We start from the raw sequence: 15,087 nt of genomic DNA on the forward strand, positions 1-15,087 counted from the left end.
TAAGCAACCTTTGTTTCAGTGTTTGTGACCCACAATGCATCACAAAGCCAGGGAACACTGCTGCCACAGAGTAACCAGTAGATCCTCTGATTGCATTTAAGCACATTAGGCTCTTTCGTAAACATTTGATAACATTCAAAGAAGGTGTAAGGCTGCTCCGAATGACATTAGCCACATTAGCTCCACTAACACGAGTCATCTGACAGGAATACCTTTAATTTCTAGTGTACATTGTTTTGATGGAAAATTCTAACATGATAATTGAATTTGCTGTTCTCGGTTGCTTTCTCAAGTCCAATCACATGGCTCCATTAGCCTTTTAGCCCCGCTTTGATTCTTGAGTTGTGACATTACAGCCCGAGAAGAAGCCCGCCAAGTAACTATTACCCACAGCACTTTGATGATTTAGAAAAATGTTTAAAAGATTTGTTTGATCCTCTATAAGTTCCTTCAGTGAACCAGAAGGATGAAAACAAAGTTAGAAACCAGTTCTTTTTGGGTAAAACAGACAAAGTGTCCTCAGACTAGTGTTGTTTTTCTCTTTTTAAAGAAGTTATTTCACAACTAATCACCGCAGTGATCCAGTAAAGTATGTTAATGGACAAATAAGTTAAAATGATATAAAGATATACATTTATATTCTGTGTTGGTGTGTTTTTAACGCATGGTTTACATTGGCTGCCACTGACATATGCGTTCAGATTGGACGTAAATAATTCAAATTTGAATATTTTGATAATACAGCTGACTCTTTGACAATGAATGAATAAAACACTCAAGAAAACATTACTGCGACACAACTAGTTGAGAAGGAACACACTTTTAAAAAATGTGACAAAAAGGTTTGCCACTGAACACCTAAAGTCCTTTTTATAGCTTTTGCACATAAGGAAGTACTTATTTTGCATCTGCAGAGCCGCTTCTACTATTTTGTCATTGTGCAGACAATTTCTCTTTGAAATGTGATGATGAAATAAATCTTTACCTGCTGTCTTCTTCTTTTTTCAAACAACCAAACGTGAACCACAAACAGGTCATTTGTGATCATGCCCGAGGCTGCCAAACATCACTAATTCAGATTCATAACTATATTACGCTGATATTTGCAACCATAGATTGGTGCTTCCTCCACATGCAGGTCAAAAACTATGGAGAGATGCTACAGAACAGTTGGAAAGACACGAGATACACGCGCACAGCATGCCGTGACTTTTCCCCGTGAGGAGAAATCAAGTCTGCGGTTCGATTAGTCATGAGATGTTTGCACCTTTAAAAGGGAAATCCTCACTGAATTAACGACCGCCTGCAGCGCCGCACATCTCTGGAAGTGTGTGCAGTGTGCCAATGTTGAGTTGACCAAGTGACCAGCAGAATGATATTCAATGCGAGAACGCTGCCAGGAGTCATTACAGTTCCCCAATCAGTAGAGGAAAGCAGTCACACATGCCACCATCTGTTACCGGGCCGCCCTCGCCAGCTCACCGTCATGTCCTTTACTTTGTTTCATAATTGAGGGACTGTCTTGTGTGTGTCAGATGTTTTATTACCACGCTTTGAATAATACCCTGTGTACGAAGCAAAGTACAAGTGAAATACAGCTGGAGTGGGCCAAGATATCAGACGTTTATTCCCAAAAAGCTTGCCCTTGTCTTGAGAAGCATGCGAGAGGCTAATAACAGATGCACATTTCACATTTAATCGAATGCATTCAGAGGTATAAAAAGGCCTCGGATTACCATTTGGATCTGACATGGCACAACAGGTCACAGTCGCTGAGGGCCGAGGGTACATTTTGACACTGATTCATATGCAAAGAGCGGATGGATTTTATTTTAACATCCCACAACACTCTGGGCATTGTGGTCACTGTGAAAGATATTCCAAACAACCCGCCTCCATCACTTCTCATGCCAGCTGTGAGTCATCCTGACTCAGACATCACAGAGTGTGATTTCCAATGCTGCGGTGAACCCCCCCTGGCCCGCACCCATTGTGTAGTACTGTGTTGGACCGAGCCGGGTGTCCTCTTAGTCAAATCAAAAGCACTTCCTCCGGCAATGTGGCAGAGCCCGCTGCCTCTGGAGCCGCTCATTATTACATGCGAGGGGGGACTTGTGATCTTTTTAATTATTCTGCACTTCATTTCTATCCCACCATTCAAAACGCAACATGAGAATTGATTGCCTCAAAGATCCATCTTTATAATCTCCCCAAGGCCCATAAATTATCCAACTTTTGGGGCAGGCTGGACGAGCTGTGCAGGCACAAGTAGATCCCTTTCAGAGCCGAGCCCTCATCGCTGCAGTGTGCTGGGGGAGCCAAACTGAATGGGGCTGCTCTTTTCGCTGGCGGAAAACGGGAGGGAAAAAAAGTACACTTGTTATCTTGTGAACCCTCAAACATGTAAGATAGGAATCTCTTGAATGTCAGCGACAGAAATGGAATTAACAAGAGATCTTTTTATTGTCACAGAAGGTCATTAGGCTGCCAATCGGGGTAATTATGGAAATGATCTCCCCAGCTCTTTGGAATGTTTTCCTGCTTCCATAAGGACTTGAAAGTGTTCAATCAGCCTCTCTCGTGGGAAAGTTCAGCCATAACTGCAAGTGTACCAGCAAAATCAAATTAAGCAAAGAGATTTCATTAGTATTTATAGCCCCGAGGCATTTGTAAAAGTATGGAGCAGTGGAGTAATGTGGGACTGTGGAGGGGAGAATTATTGCTTAATGACAAAGGCCATACCTAGAAGACATACACATGGATAATGAATAGGAGGACATGATTGCATCTTTAAAGAGGATTCTTGAGGGAATGTAAAATATTGATGCTTGTGTGGCTGTCTTTGGACTGCCGGCATGGGTTTCAGGGTGGTAACTTTGTTTGGGTGTTAACACTGTTTGGCTGATAACTTTATTATTCGGACATGTTTAACAGTGTAGTTTAAAGTATTAACACACACAGTAATATGAGGAAAATTACCTAAATTATATGATATGTCCAGTTAGGATAAATATAGCACCAACATAATATACTGAGTAACTTTACCAATGCTTTGACCCTGTGTTAGTGTAATTTATGACTATGCTTGTGGGTTATTTAGTGTTCTTAATTTGAGGTACTTGTATTTATATTGTAAGTATAATTATAATATTTTAATGCTACTTCAAACCTCTACTCCATTACAATTCAGAGGGAAATATTGTTCCTTTTACGCCACTACATTTTATCTGACTGCTATAATGACTTTACGGGTTAATATTTTACATATAAAACTGATGAGGGGCTATGAAATATAACAGATTGCTATTCAGCAATGAATCAAATTAGAGGTGAAATGATTAGTCGAGAAAATGATTAGTCGATCAACATGAATGAAAACTATTCTAATAACTGATTCATAACTCTGGTAATTTTTAATGCAAAAAATGCAAAACATTTTAGGTTTACTGCCTCCTGAAAGGTATAGATTTGCTTTGTTTTCTTAATCCTAAATTACTGTAAACTGAATAATTTTGAGGTTCGACTAATGGGACCATTTTTTTCAGATACTTTAAGTACATTTTCTTGATTATACTTTCCTGAGAACCTTAAGTACTGTTAGTGCCTCCACACTGTTATTCTGACCCAGCGTGGAATTTGAATCTAAATCATGGAGAATAAATATATATTGATGTGTAGTTTAAAAAGATATTATTATGTGTTATTTAGTAAACAATCATGGATCAGGAGTACCAACATCCCTTTGTGTAATAAATCACAGGAGAGATTCAGGCCCAAATGAAATGAAGTCAGATAGCTCTGTGCAGTAAATTGTAACACCTGATTTGAATCATTGGGTCTATTCAGTCCACTTAACCTCAGAGTAATTGACAATTTAAAGGTGCAGTCCTTAATTTCAAGAGACAGCACAATGACTTTGATTAGGATGTGGGATATTCACTTCTCCACAGGATTAACAGACAAGGACACCTTTTTATAAAGCAAATAAAGGGATGTATTATCTGTGTAGAGGAGAAATATTAGATGATTTGCCTTAAGGTGATATCATTAGGCCTTCATGAGCATAAAGCATTTTACAGATATTATGAAGCACTTCGGGATAAATTGTAAAATAGCCTCTCTTTTTTTTATTTTTTTTACATAAACACACATTTCAGTCAATCAAAATCAAAACATCATACAGCTCCTGGTCTAAAGCTTTATTTATTTCCACCTCACCATCATCTTCTACAATTCCTATAATTGGGTTCGAGAAGAGGTAAAGTGTCTTTGTGAAGAATTTGACAGAAGGAATATTATTATGGGCATGCAGGGATGTAATTTAGTGTGATGTTACATATATATGCATCAATAGGCAAGAGGATATTGAGTCAGGGGTCACACTGAGTGAGTCTCTTTTTGATGTAAATTATGGGAAACACTGCCTCACATGCAAACGTTAAGATCAGTGCATGAGGAATCACAACACTGGTCACCTTTTTGGGGACCCATGTAGGATTTTTGAATGGATTTGTTGTTATTTTTTGCACACATTACATTTTCTTCATTTTGGATGGAGCATATGTCAAAGTTTTGGTCAAAAATATGATTTGTATATATGGGCAAACACATTTCTGGCGATTTGTGTTTCTTCTTTTTTTTTCCTGGTCACCAGTTACAACCATTTGACACCCACTTAGCACATCGTTTACAATCGTTTTATGCAGACAATCATTTGGTGCAAAGCCAGGCTGCCTCTGTTTTGACACCGCGCTGTAGATGCACGCCATTGAACCAATTTGCACTGTTTACAGCCTGAACTGCTGCGCTCACAACATGGTGATAAACTCCATGCGCAACTCTTCAGCCTCAATCTGAATGACAAAAAGCCTACAAACTGGGTGACATTGCACGTATTTAACAGATACACATTGGCATGGTAATCCGCCTGTATTTAGCGGGAGGTGTCACTTTCCCACCAGCAGCCCGAGAGGAACATGTGACATGCGGCATCTCCCCCCCTCCACACCAGCCCCTCATCCCGGGGGCTTCCTGCAGACAGACAGCCGGAGGAGAGGAGCGATGGGCGGGCACAGAGGCTCCGTGGAGACGGCGAGGTGTGTTGGTGTTTTGCACCATCGGACATATAAAAGTACAACTTAAAGTATATGAAATACGTGAAAATGTGTTTTTTAATTGTCAAATTTCTCTGGTTTTTATTGGAATAAAATAGCATTATAATCAAGATGATGGGTTTGAGAGATTTGCTGATAAACCAGGGTGATTCGTTAAGGTTCTTCACAACACGATACACAACATTTTGACAATATTTTACACAGACATTTATTGTAACAAGGATGGATGAGATGATTCATTTCGCTGCTTGTATTTCATTTTTTTTCACACCACAAAAAAATCACGTGATGAGATGCTTTTCACAGAAGGCCCCTCCTCTTAATCATTTATAAATCGACGAAACAAACTTAATGGCCACAACTTGCAGATATGTGACGCTTGAAGGCCGCACACGTGACTGACAACTCACAAATAAACGTATCACTCGTCAGTAAAATATATATTTTAATTTGTTTTAATTTTTTAATATGATGAGCATCCATCGCTGACCCAAATATGCAGTTGTGTGTTTTGGTTTTCTCTGACAATACATATGGAGATGGCTCACCTGGTCAAATCCACTAGAATACATGGTTTTATTTTAAACACGCTATATCACAATCCATAATGTGAATCCAGACCTCATCATAATGTGTTCTGTCTCAACACAATATGAACGAAACTAAAATCTTATTCTTCTGCATCACCTGTAATCTGCTGCATGGTGCCTTTACAGACGCTCAAATAGATGGGACGTCCGATACACACACACACACTTACACACAACACACGCCGGTGGATCAGTGTCGTCTATTTGGGGCCCTTTATGTGTCTATGAGATCTGGCTCCGGCTGATCCTGCAGGTTAAAAATGGGCTCCATCATATTGTTTGACAGAACCTCGCAGGTTGATAGAGTGGATTCTGTGAGAAGAGCTGAAAATGGTGATTTCCACCAAAAAGAGTAACGAGGTTTCTGCAGAATTCACATTGTCGACCATGTGCAATTATTTCATATGGCTAGGAAAAAATATTTCAATCATTTGTGTTTTTTATGCAACAAAACCGTCCTGTGGCCCAAATGTTTACAGACATGGTGAGATTTAAATTCTTTTTTTTTTTTTTAGAGCAACTTGCTTTATATTAAATCTGACAAGCTGAAGATTTTGGGTGTAAAAATAATGAACATAATGGTTGTAACTGCATGCGCGCTAACAACGCCATTAATGCATCACATCGTTTTAGCTGTTGCACACAACTGCCTTCTCATAATTAATACATGAGTTGCCTTCCAAAAAAATATGCTTTTACAAACAGCTGATTTTGATGTAAGAATGAGAGTTTGGGATTTTAATTAGCCTGCTCACGTGTTTTCATGTTGAGCACTTATCATATGTGCAGATGTATGATGTCCAATGTCACATTTGTTGGCTGTCCTCAGTGTTAATGACGCTTTCACAACACCAAATATATGAATTAGATATTTCGAAAACTTTTTTGCTGAAATGACACTAAAAATTGAGGCTCTAAGCTCGTGAAGACATCTGTGGCACGTATTAGGGCACAGTGTATTTTTTTTAAGAAATCAGCAGATTAAAGGGGAGAAAGAGTGACAGTCCTATAGGTGATCAAAGTCCATCCAATCCCCAAAAAAATATCTGCTTCTCATTTTCCACATTTAGCTCACACATATAAAACATATAGATGTCTTCAAATTTTCATAGTTAGTCTTACAGTCTAAAAAAATGGCACTACCACGTTTCAGAGGTTTTCTTTACACATTAATAAATGGAATAAAGCAGAACTCGGAAGCATGAATGTCACATTAAGGGGAAAACATATCGAAAGAAGTTCACTTTAAAAAAAAACAAATCATCTCCCCACTATTTTTCGACGTTTTCCCCTCCAAAATGAAACGAATTAACAATATGAACATTTCAACTCTGTCTCTCATCTTGACGATGGTCTGAGGCGTCCTCCTCCTGCAGGTGACCCTGACCTCTGACCCCATGAGAGAGACAGCAGCAGAAGCCTACAGGGAGACAAGAGAGACAAACAAAGTCTCCATCTCAGGAATCACCAGAGCATCACGTTATTATGATCACAATTATTTGTTCGGTGACCTTGCTGGTAGTTTGCAGGGATCACACATGTGGTGACTGTTTCCTCTCCATCACCTGTGCTGCTGCTGCTGCTGTCTCTTCTGTCTGTCCCCCCTAATGGTTTCATGCCGGAGCGAGTTGGCTTATTATACTAAAAGGTTTTGTCGTGCTAAGCCGTGCATGTGTGCTTAAAACGTACATTTCATTAACAAACTGCGGAGGTATAAAAGCGGATTTATGAGGCTTCAAAAGATCACAGGAAGGACGGGTTTGAAACCCCCTCTCGGTGCTGTTGCAGTCAGGTTATATCAGCAGTTACGCCGCCTTTCACACAACACTGCGACCATGCGCCTTTTTTTTCTTCTTAAAGGAGGCAGGTTGCACCTGTCTCTCTCTACACAGACAGAGAGAGAGAGAGAGAGAGAGAGAGAGAGAGAGAGAGAGAGAGAGAGAGAGAGAGAGAGGGGGAGGGGGGGGGGGCAAATCTTTTGGCTCAATGACTTAATTCCTTCAACAAAAAAATCAACAAATAGAAAATAGCAACCAAATATGGCCCATAAAGCTCTTTTATTTATTTTTTTAAAAGAAAAAAATAGCTTGTGTTTTGTCTAAAGGGGTCTATGGAGAAATGTACGAACTGTGTCAAATCAGCGTTGCACATGTGAGAAAAAAACAACATTTTTTTTTTATATTTGAGCCAAAACTTCCCGAAAAAAAACCATTTGATTTTATGGGCCTGAAAAAGGCAGAATTAAAGAGAAGCACGCACCTCGCTAAATGCACACGCGCCCCGCAGAAGAGCGGGATTAAAGTTGATGTAGACTCTGGTTTCATCGGCTAAGTAGTCCGTATTGACGGACCTCCAGATCACACAGGTCACGGAGATTAACACGAGGCGACTCTAATCGGAAGACATGTCCCCCTCCTCTGACCCATACGCGCATTATTAATGATAGCGTTTGATTAATCCGACTTTCATCCCGAGAGCAGAGGTGTCGGAGGTGGCGCGTGAAGCAGCACCTCTGTGCGCCACTAAAGGTAATTAAAGGCTCACATTTACTTTCAGAAAATACAAAAAAAATTATAATATTAACACTATTGGGATTTGTAAATCGAAATATAATGCGAAATAAATTCAGGAAAATGCGATTTTGGTTCGAATACACTGAGTTTTCTTCATGGGATTTAAGCCATTAATAAGCATGTCATTAATAGCTGACATGTGTAATTTATTGAAATGTAACAATGGTGGTAGTAATGACAATATCGATAATAATAAGGCTGCCTAAATTAAAATGCATTCTGCCGTATTGTGTTTTAAATTAGCTGTCTTAGAAATAATCGTTCACACATATCATTATTTGCACATGTTTAAATGAAAGCTCTGCCTTAAATAGCTAAATGCTGTTTATTATAAATAGTTGCATTCACGTGCTAAAAGATTTCGGATCAAAATCTCTTGCGGCAGCTTTGGAAAATATCCGAGTTTTAACCCCCATATTGTTAATTTACGGCCCATTTTCTTCAGACATCTTTCCCTGTTCCTCCCAAATGTTCCCACGCAGCGGAGGAAAGCCCGACATCCCCTCCCCGAGCCCAGCCTCCACCGCTCACCTCCAGAGCTGCTGAATAAATGCTCTCTTTGCATTCTCCCGCTGCCCGCATTTCCTACTTGTTTCACATGTAAAACCGCGCGCTGATTGGGGTCGTTAGCACCTCTTCCAAACTCTTAAGGGAATTCTTTATTCTCTCCATTCATAGTCGCCGGTGCTGCTTTGGCCGCCGCTTGCTGCTGCTCAATATGCTTCCCACCTTCGGGCTAATCCTGCGGGAATAAATATATTTCAATTCATGCTTTGCATTCGCAGCTTGATTTTACACGGAAATATCAAGGCATGCAGCCAAAAAAAATGTGCAATCCTTACGCACTGACAACGTGTCCGACACCATCATGCACGGGAACTATAGTTTCAAATAAAGTGAGGGAAGAAGAAAAAACAAACATACATGCGCAATAAACAACAACAACAACAACACGCGGGGCCTTAAATAAGTTAAAGCAGGATCACGTGAACTTAGCTGTCGTCGTTTTCGTTCTGCAGCTTTCAGCAGTTTGCCTGAGCAAAGTTACAGGTTCGTGTTGTTATTACGCCGCCACGTTAATGCGCATCCGATATTTCAATCATGCGGGCCAATTTTCTCTCCCCCTCCTCCTCCTTCCTCTGCCACCGTTAAATGGTCTATGACGGACGAACACAGAAAGCAGCGGAAAGCAGCATTGCTGACGTCCCATTGTTGACAAATCCATGAAACAACTCCAGTTTGCATGGTTTAACAGAGAGGAGAGCAAGGAGGGGAGGAGGGGACGAGAGGAGAGGGGGCGTGTGTCGTCACCAAACCACGTGTCCCGCGCTGATAGTATATCTTATACTGGGGGGAAAGTAATCTATCAGACAGTCCTGTTAAAAGCTCCGGCCTTTTTCAAAGCAGCATGTGTCACCTCGACTTGCTTCTCCAAATACCGCTCCTGTAGGAAATATACGCACCGAGAAGGGACGTCGGAGCGCCAGGACATCTCCAAACCAACTTCGAGGCAAGGCAGACCCGCCGCTTCGCGTCACGCCACGCAGAGGGCCTGCTCACTTACCGAGTGGAGAATTATTTCGAGAAGTTGAAGTTTGCTTTGACTTCACCGGCTGGCTGCCGGTCCAATCGCGTTCAGATTTGTTGGAGACACCCGATCCCTTGACGCGGGGGGCGGAGGGCGGGGGGGGGGGCGAGCAAAGAACAAGTCCAGCAGTGTGCGTGTTTGTGTGTCTGCGTGCGCGCGCGCGCACTGACCATCACACCCGGCGGCACGGCTGGTTTCGGCTCCAGAAATTTAAACAGAAAGTCGAGAAGTAAGCCGTGAGATGACCCTGTCTGGAGGCAGCGAACGAGCCAGCGACATGTCCGGCCAAACTGTGCTCACGGCGGAGGACGTGGACATCGACGTGGTGGGCGAGGGAGACGAGGAGGGCATGGAGAGGGTGGACAGCGACTGCGACAGCCCCGTGGGAGGCATCCTGCACGACCTGCGCGGAGAAGCGGGCGACGAGGAGCTGGAGGATGAGATCGAGGTGGAGAAGGAGGAGACGGGGTCCGGCGGAGGGAGTCCGTGCTGCGAGAGCTCCGGGGAGGGAGAGACGGGCGCCGGGAAGGGAGAGGGTCAAGACCAGAGCGCGACGGGAGGCGGGATCCAGAAGCCCAAAAACAGCCTGGTAAAGCCGCCTTACTCCTACATCGCACTCATCACCATGTCCATCCTCCAGAGCCCGCAGAAGAAGCTCACCCTCAGCGGGATCTGCGAGTTCATCAGCAGCCGCTTCCCGTACTACCGGGAGAAGTTCCCGGCGTGGCAAAACTCCATCCGCCACAACTTGTCCCTCAACGACTGCTTTGTGAAAATCCCCCGGGAGCCCGGCAACCCCGGCAAGGGCAACTACTGGACCCTGGACCCGGCCTCGGAGGACATGTTCGACAACGGCAGCTTCCTCAGGAGGAGGAAACGGTTCAAGAGAGTTCAGCCGGACCTGCTCAGGGACCAGACTGCTCTCATGATGCAAAGTTTCGGCGCGTACACCCTCGGGGGCCCCTACGGGAGACACTACGGGATCCACCCTGCGTACACCCACCCGGCGGCTTTGCAGTACCCGTACATGCCCCCGGTAGGACACATGCTGCCCCCGGGCATCCCCCTCCTGTCCTCGGCGGAGCTGAACAGAAAGGCGTTCAACTCCCAGCTCAGCCCGAGTCTCCAGATGCAGCTCAACAGTCTGAGCACAGCGTCCATGATCAAATCGGAGCCTTCAAACAGACCCTCTTTCAGCATCGAGAACATCATCGGGGTCTCCAGCGCCTCCTCGGTGTCACCGGGCGCCGCTTTCCTGCGGCCTCCGGTGACCGTGCAGTCGGCCCTGCTGAGCGCGCAGTCCCTCTCTCTGAGCCGGACCTCCGCCGCTATCGCGCCGCTGCTCAGTGTGCCGTCAAATATGCTTTCTGGACATGTTATACCCTCAGCGGCGGCGGCGGCGGCCAAATGGCCGTCACATTGACTTTGTGTGAGAAAATAAACTCTTATTTTTTATATAGAGACGTTATTATCATGGGTAGGGAGGGTGGGGAGGTGGGGGGGGGGGGCAGAACAAATCAATACTGGACGATGTAGCCATGAGGGAAAACAAGAAAAAGGAGATATTTCTGTACAGGTAATATTTGTAAATATTTGTAAAAAAAAACAAACAAGCAACAACAACAAAAAAGAAACAATTTACATGTCTTTTATTTTCATTTGTTCCTGTTTTTGGGATCTGTGATAATTATTTTACTTTTTCTTTTTTGTATCGGAAGCTCAACTGGACACTTTTCTTCTTCTTTTTCATATACGACTCAAAAAGCTCTGAAAAGTAGTCTGTTTATAATAATAAAAAATATCAAATATATGTAATTCTATGTAGCTATATTGTGTTGTAAACTGAATTTATTTGTAAATAAATTTAAGAAAGAATTCAATCAATTTGCTTTATTAACATTGCTAAATTATCTGAGAACAGATTTATAGAGAGACACATTCTTGCAAATATTATTTTATATAAATAACCTCTCACGCTATAATGATATTAGAAAGTCAAAGAGAAGGACATTTACAATTTTAGATGTCGGGCTAGATATCATAACACTGTCTGAATATGATGTGCTTAAATTTACTTTTCAAGCTTCATCATTATAATAATAATAATAATTATTATTATTATTATCTCATTTCCACGGTGTTTAAAGTCTATTATTTAATTTTTTTGTCTTTTTATGTGTAATTTTTAACCCATGTTGAATCGCGTTTTTACAGCTTAACAAGCATATTAACCATTTTCAGAATTAGATCTTTACCTTGCATTGCAACATTATTTCAAGCTTTTTTTATTCTTTTAATTTAACAATAATTGTGGCCGAAGTTATTTTTAAAGGTTAAAGAATTATCACATATCATTTACATACATAATAGGAGTTTAAATGTAAAGACATTCCAGAAGGGATCATGATGTAAAAGTGAGCCCTGACATTTAAACCATAAAGGTGCAAACACATTTTCAGACTGATATAAATCTCACGTCATATTTCATGAAGACAAACTGGTGTAAACATCTGAACATTTAGGGGCAGATAACAAAAGAGTTTAATTGTTTTTTAAACTGTATTCGTGGTTGTTTCCTGATAATGATCTCTGACTGGAGGTCACAGCTGAGACACCTTTTTTAATCCACCATTACGTCACCGCTCGTGTCATTTTACAGGATATTCTGCGGCTTGGCTACTACAAAGGTAACAGCTTCGCAGTTGTGTCTGGCTAATCACTTCTACGTAAACAGCAAATGGTGTGCGTGCGCGCGCGCGCGCGTGTGTGTGTGAGAGAGAGAGAGAGAGAGAGAGAGAGAGAGAGAGAGAGAGAGAGAGAGAGAGAGAGAGAGAGAGAGGGTGTTACAGGCGCTATATTTATCTGATCCTCATGAGAAAGAGAAAGGAGCCTCTCTGCTTCAATTCGCTTTCAGACACCGAAGAAGGTGCTGATGATGCAAAAGGCTTCTCCAATGTCACTTTGACATTTCGTGCATTTTTATTGAGCTATCATTATTATTAGCATCATATCAGTATGATTATTAATTGGACAGTATATTATTAAAGTATTTTAGAATTCGTCATATTGCCAAACAAACCAGACTTCCCTCGTTGAGTTTTCCTCATATGAAAACACGTAATATCATACAGGAAAAAAAGAGTAATGGGTTCTTGATTTCTGTCGTTATGTTTTTCTCAAAGGAACTAAGATCTTAAATATTCACATCCCTCCAAAAGACAGTTGAAAGAGTTTGTGAAAGAGACACCAGAGGTCACTTTCAGGGTGCACAAAATATATTTATATTTAGCGAATATGGCGCAAAAGCAATATGGGAGTTTGTCAAATGCAGTTTCTATGTGTGTCTTTTTATTGAGGTATTAGACAAATAATTTCCGAACGAAAGCATTACAGCATTTAAACCTGTGCTTAATTACCACGTTTATAAATGCCCTCTGTTATCTGTTATCTATTATTTGATTTATTTAGTGGCTGAAGCAGGTCCATTCTTCACAAAGCAGAGTCATTTAGCAAAACTCGTTTGCTCACATGCAGTAAAACTGCAGCGTGATGTCTGTGTGTGTGTGCCGTGATGCTGCGTCTGTGATGCAGCGCGCAGGCTGACATCACGTCGGAGGACATTCAAGCCGCTAGGGGGCGTTCAGGGACACCTGGCTCTATACATTACTACTATATACAGATCAAGAATCAAATACATATTTAGAAAGACACAACCACCTGGAAACCTGGACCATAAACCTTCTCACACAATCAACCAATATTTTGTATTTATTCATGATTATGTACAATTATACTGATGAATATTCTAGAGTATGCATTGTAATTTACTTTAAGGGGGACAAATGAATTCAAATCTGGTCTAATCGTTAATTTTCACAGGTGATAAACTACATGGTAAATATGTGTATCCTTGTACCCCAGTAATGAGAATATACCTACTGCTTTATAGATATATATTATTCAGATTTAGGTAGTATTAATATTTCAATAAAAACACGGAAATTGTTGAGGTTAATTCATTCAGATTTTCAGAAGCATGATGAGAAAACACAATGCTGAAATGTACCAGACTCCACGTGACCTCAATTGGACAAAAATTACAAATACAATCTTACATATACATAATACACATGCAATTCAGGTGACAGCCGATGAGCAGATATCCAAAATATGTATTTACCAGTTTACTTCCCTGCAGATTGTTTAAATCTTTTAAGGCAGTCTGCTCGCTCATGCTGTTAACAATTGTTTTATCGAAAAATCAGATCTTGATGTTTCACGTCATTATATGTCAACAATAATTCCATTTGCTGATTGGAGGAATGCGCTCGTTCGAAGAGCAAACAGTCGAACTCGCGCGCGCGCACATCGATGGTGACCTATGCAGTTGCACGCGCTCGTGCACAGGTGGGGAGAAGCCTGGACTGTTGGTTCCCACAGCTCTATACCAGCCAGTCTATATTAGTCTCGAGCCATAGCCTTTTATAAATAAAGTCCACATTGTGTGTTTGATTGCTGACTGTTTTTTAGCAACAAGTGAACAGACCGTTAATACATCATCAAAGATTAAAAAATAAAATGACAAGTTCATTTAGACTTTAAACTAAAATATATATTTTTTTATAAATTAAAACAAAAGCGTTATTTGTTGATAATGTTGATGTTATTTGTTTTGCACACCTGTAAATACACCTTTGTGCAGGCTTAAGTGCAGAAAGGTAACATTGACCTTGTCAGATACATCCAGAGACACTCACCCATCCTTGAAACAACTCATTATGAGTTGTTTCATTATGATTCCCAAGATAAAAGTTTACCTTTTCAGCAGTTTGAACTTGTTTTTTTTCTGAGATATGAGGACCACAGAATAGTAACCTTTGGGGCGAGCACATTCTTGTGCCTCTGGATCACCAAATGAGTTCACTGAAAACATGTGTATACTCATTTTTGTGGCTCTTTGTATTCTTGATATTCAAAACTCACCCGAATGCCTATTTGAAGACGGATAGGACCTGTGGCCTGATATTATAATATAAATGCATCTTAATCAGATTCATAGGATGAGCATTAAGATTATAGACCCAAATCCTTCCTTTATTGTCATATAATCCATACTTGGACAGTGTTTCAGTACATCTGACCCAATTGAAGAAAACATGAGATGAATGCTGTTCGTACATTAAAGTAGTTGTGATCATGTTCAGCCTTAACTTGTTCATCAG

General features: G+C 41.3%; 1 protein-coding gene across 1 annotated transcript; it reads left to right on the top strand.

Moving 5' to 3' along the window:
* The first annotated feature begins 9,934 nt into the window (after positions 1-9,934).
* foxd3 (forkhead box D3) lies at positions 9,935-11,337 on the top strand. Its single transcript, XM_068589868.1, has one exon. The coding sequence runs from the start codon at positions 10,107-10,109 to the stop codon at positions 11,286-11,288; it is 1,182 nt and encodes a 393-aa protein (XP_068445969.1). The 5' UTR covers positions 9,935-10,106; the 3' UTR covers positions 11,289-11,337.
* Positions 11,338-15,087: the final 3,750 nt, after the last annotated feature.

This window comes from Clinocottus analis, unplaced genomic scaffold (assembly GCF_023055335.1).
Source record: "Clinocottus analis isolate CAN_PGR_092001 unplaced genomic scaffold, fCliAna1.0.p SCAF_23, whole genome shotgun sequence".
Taxonomy (NCBI): Eukaryota; Metazoa; Chordata; class Actinopteri; order Perciformes; family Cottidae; genus Clinocottus; species Clinocottus analis.

Bases quoted from the DNA above. Each gene is read 5' to 3' on its own strand.
- foxd3 (XM_068589868.1), top strand. From the start codon at position 10,107: ATGACCCTGTCTGGAGGCAGCGAACGAGCCAGCGACATGTCCGGCCAA.